This window comes from Saprolegnia parasitica (assembly GCF_000151545.1).
Source record: "Saprolegnia parasitica CBS 223.65 unplaced genomic scaffold supercont2.46, whole genome shotgun sequence".
NCBI lineage: Eukaryota > Oomycota > Saprolegniomycetes > Saprolegniales > Saprolegniaceae > Saprolegnia > Saprolegnia parasitica.
Window position 1 is genome coordinate 8,907 of NW_012156440.1, and position 3,928 is coordinate 12,834.

General features: G+C 62.5%; 2 protein-coding genes across 2 annotated transcripts in view; both read right to left on the bottom strand.

Annotated features, from left to right (window-relative positions):
• The window catches only part of SPRG_20759 (hypothetical protein), a gene marked incomplete at both ends in the record, with an annotated part of 2,683 nt that extends 399 nt beyond the window's left edge, over positions 1-2,284 (bottom strand). The window contains 2 exons of the mRNA XM_012348706.1: positions 10-1,422; positions 1,472-2,284. Of these exons, the coding sequence (XP_012204096.1) occupies positions 10-1,422; positions 1,472-2,284 (2,226 nt within the window). The remainder of the gene's footprint in view (positions 1-9; positions 1,423-1,471) is intronic.
• Positions 2,285-2,634: 350 nt separating this feature from the next.
• The window catches only part of SPRG_20760 (hypothetical protein), a gene marked incomplete at both ends in the record, with an annotated part of 1,672 nt that continues 378 nt past the window's right edge, over positions 2,635-3,928 (bottom strand). Inside the window, one exon of the mRNA XM_012348707.1 lies at positions 2,635-3,907. Within this exon, the coding sequence (XP_012204097.1) occupies positions 2,635-3,907 (1,273 nt within the window). The remainder of the gene's footprint in view (positions 3,908-3,928) is intronic.

A 3,928-nucleotide genomic window follows, 5' to 3' on the forward strand; every position in this document is an offset into this window, starting at 1 on the left:
ATGGCGCACGTCCATGTGCGGTGTCTCTAGGAGGAGACTCAGCGGCACGTACGACACGGGCGACGGGCGGTACCCACTGGTGTCGACCCAGTAGCTATGTCCGATGACACCCGCCCACGCGCTCTCGGGGTCAATGGCCTGTCGACGGACGCCAACGATCCGCAACGCAGCCTCCAGCAGCCTTAACGCCGGTGCTAAAAGCACGGACGTGCGCAGGAGCGCCATGACCGCGCCCCACAACAGCGCCAGAAAGAGATATTCGTGCACCATCGAGAAACCGGGCAGCGTCCGTCGGAGCTTGCAGAGCTCGGCTATCAGAAATGAGAGTAGCGAGAGGGGGAGCGCGCCCAGAAGCAGCGTCGTCACAAGATACCCACGCGTTTGAATCGTGACGCCGGGCAGCAGGTCCATGTAGACGAGGGCGAAGAAGATCCACGCAAAGGACGCAAGGCTAACGACGCCGTCGAGGTGCCCGAGGCTGTCGACGCTGCAGCTGTACGTGGCGTCGGTCGCCATCTCGTCGATCGCAGCGGCCCACGCGCAGCGAATCTTGGCGGCGTCGATGTGCCACGCGAGAAAGCTCACGAAGCCCACAAACTTCATCGACGTCCGGTGGTGCATCCAGATAATGCAGCTGATGTTGGCGTTCGCGACGCTGTAGCGCCGCTGCGGCTCCGTGTTCTTGGCGGTGGTTTCCGCGAGCCAGCTTCGCAGCCGTCGCAGATAGAGGCAGATACAAACGCCATAGTACCCATACCCGACGAGCGAGAGGAGCGCGATGAAGTTGAGGATCATGGCCTCGTCCCCGTTCGAGTACGTGACGACGATTGCCGCCTGCGTGCCCTGCGAGAGCATGTCCATGACGTGCGACGGGTAGTCCGACTGCGGCGCGCGGCCCCCGACAAAGCACGCGAGGATCGCGACCGGACTCGCCGTCTGATTGGCAATCGCCGTGCGACGGACGCCATCCGCCGAGAGGTACGTCACTTTGACGCTGGAGGCGCCCGTGCCGAGCCCAAAGCACTTGAGATCGACAAAGACATCAAGCAGCCCGTGCGCGACCTTGTCGACGGCCGAGACGCACACGCCGCTGCGCATGTAGGTGAGCGTCGTGCCGCCACTCGCGGTTTCGTTCATGCAGACGTTGAAGCAGCCGTCGCCGACGAGGCAGAGCTCTTCGAGCGCATCCGAGACGACGATCGGCGCGTTGTTGACCGTCGCGACCAGTTGCTTGAAGAGGCCGTTCCACGCCGAGAGGTTGCCGCGCGATACGTACTCGACGTCGGCGAGCGCCGCTTGCTTCCTCGACGTGTACGCAAACCCATGGGGTGCGGCGACTTGCGTAAAGTCGGCATTGTCCAGATGATACTCGTGCATCCCCGAGAAACGCTGCGGCGCTCGTGTCGACGCAATTCGCGTCACCTGGCTGCGCCTTGCACGCGGCAACGGCGCTCGCAATGGGGCTCAGTACGGTGAGTCGACTGTTGGAACGCGGACGTCGGCCGTAAATGCGGTACGTCGCGAGGCCCGACGGCTCGCCCGAGAGCGATAGAAAGCCGTCCATAAAGGTCACGGGTGCGAAGAGCAGCGAGGAGCCGGCCACGTGCGTGCCATCGAGGTCGAACTCGGTCGCGAGCGCCGACGCGAGCTCGATGAGGCTGCCGCCCGTGGCCAACAGTGTCTGTCGTCGCGTGAGACAGGTGGAGAGGTACGGATACGTGGCGTTGAGGTCTGCGGACGCATTCTCGCCTCGGAGACAGAGCACGGCTTCCGTGACGCCCGCGAGGCGGCAGTTGTGGAGGACCGGGGCGACGTAGTAGTTCGTCGTAGGAAGCGCGAGGGTGGCGGGCGGCGCGGTCAGCGTGCTGCGAAGAAACGGACCCTCGTCGATGATGGGCGACGCGGCCCAAACAAAGTGCGATCGCGGCAGCACGAGAAAGTCGAGGGCCACGTTGATGTACCGCTCGGCGGCCAAGGGCGACGCAAGCGGAATGCCAGCAGAGGCGTAGAGCTGCGTGAGGAACCGGCCGTTGAGCACCGTGTTCCACTCGAGCAGTTCGGTGCGCGTCGTCGCGTACGAGAGAAAGCCGTAGGTCGTGATGGCCCACGTCTTGAAGGGCGACAGGAGGTTCCAGAGGCAGCTCAGCACGAAACCGAACGCGACGAGCCGCGTCCGCCGCACGACGGGCACGTGCGCGAGGTGCGGCGCTGGGTGACTCGCGTCCCGTTCCTCCAAGTTGCTCACCCGCGGCGCGACGCGGATGGCCCGGCTGCCGTAGACCATCGCCGATGTATTTATAGGCCGTGCGGTTGTCTCTGGCAGACTATTCGAAGACGTCGGACCCACGTCTACTGCGGAGTCCAGCACTCGAGTCTGTCGAAGCTCCATCCAGCGTTTTCCGTCCTCGGCCGTAGAAAGCAGCTGCTCGGCGGGCGATGCAAGCAAAACCGATATCTCCTGTCTTTAAACATGCGTCACGTGTCCAGTTGGCCCCTGTGACACGACTAGCTGCGCTGTTGGTCTATCGCACGGGCTCGGCTAGACTGTTTGAGAAATCGACTGAGGATATATAATAGTTACAGAGTATATGCAATCTTATATGTATAGATCGATCTAGAATGCAACCGAGTCGACTACTCGTGCACGCGCACGTAGTACTCGAGCTGCGTGTGGAGCCAGAGCGGGTGGTCGCTGCGCGCGGTCGTCTTGTCGGGCTTGTTGAAGACGCCGTAGGTAAAGTACTCGTGGTCGTAGATGTTGCGCAATTTGAGGTTCCTGGTCTCCATGAGGACGCTCAGCGGCACGTACATGACTTCTTCGTCCCGATGCAGCGCCGATTCGATCCAGAAATGGTCGCCGAGCATCGCGTAGAACGGGCTCTCGATGTGCAGTTTTTGCTTCTTGACGCCGACGAGGCCGAGGCAGAGCTCCACGAGTCGGTGGACCGGGCGCAGGAGCGGCGTCCGCAGAATGTAAAACACGAGCAGCCACAGCAGGACGAGGAAGAGCTGGTTGTGGATGAGGAAGAGCGCCGGCGACTGCAGGCGCGCCTTGCAGATCTCGGCGACGACGATCGCGAGCACGGACAGCGGCACGAACCCGAGGAGGAGCGCGGCGACAATGTAGCCGGGCATGTAGATCGCGATGCCCGGCATGCGGTCCATAAAGACGAGCGCGTAAAACACCCACGAGTACGAAAACAGCCGGACGACCTCGGTGAACGAGGATAAGTGCCCGAGGCTGTCGATGCTGCAGCTGTACGCGGCGTCGACGCTCACGTCTGCGATCGATTGATCCCATTGGCACGAGCTGTTGCTCGTGCCGAGGTGCCACGCGATGAAGCCAAGGAAGCCAATGAATTGCATCGAGGTGCGGTAGTGGCTCCAGATGACGCTGCTGATGCTGCAGTTGACGACGCTATAGAGCAGCTGCTTCTTCTGGCTGCTCTCGGGCAGGAGCCGAATCCACTTGGCCGTCTCGTAGAGGTAGATGGAAATGCGCAGAAAGAAATACCCGTACCCCGCGAGCGAGAGGAGCGCGATGAAGTTGAGGATGATGGCTTCGCTGCCGTTGGCTTTGGTCATCACGATCGACGCCTGCGTGCCCTGCGCGAGCATGTCCATGACGTACGACGGGTAGTCCGACTGCGGCGCGCGGCCACCGACAAAGCACGCGAGGATCGCGACCGGACTCGCCGTCTGATTGGCAATCACCGTGCGACGCACGCCATCCGCCGAGAGGTACGTCACCTTGACGCTGGACGCGCCCGTGCCGAGCCCGAAACACTTGATGTCGACAAAGACATCGGCAAGACCGTGCGCGACCGTGTCGACGGCCGAGACGCACACGCCGCTGCGCATGTAGGTGAGCGTCGTGCCGCCGCTCGCAGTTTCGTTCATGCAGACGCTGAAGCAGCCGTCGCCGACG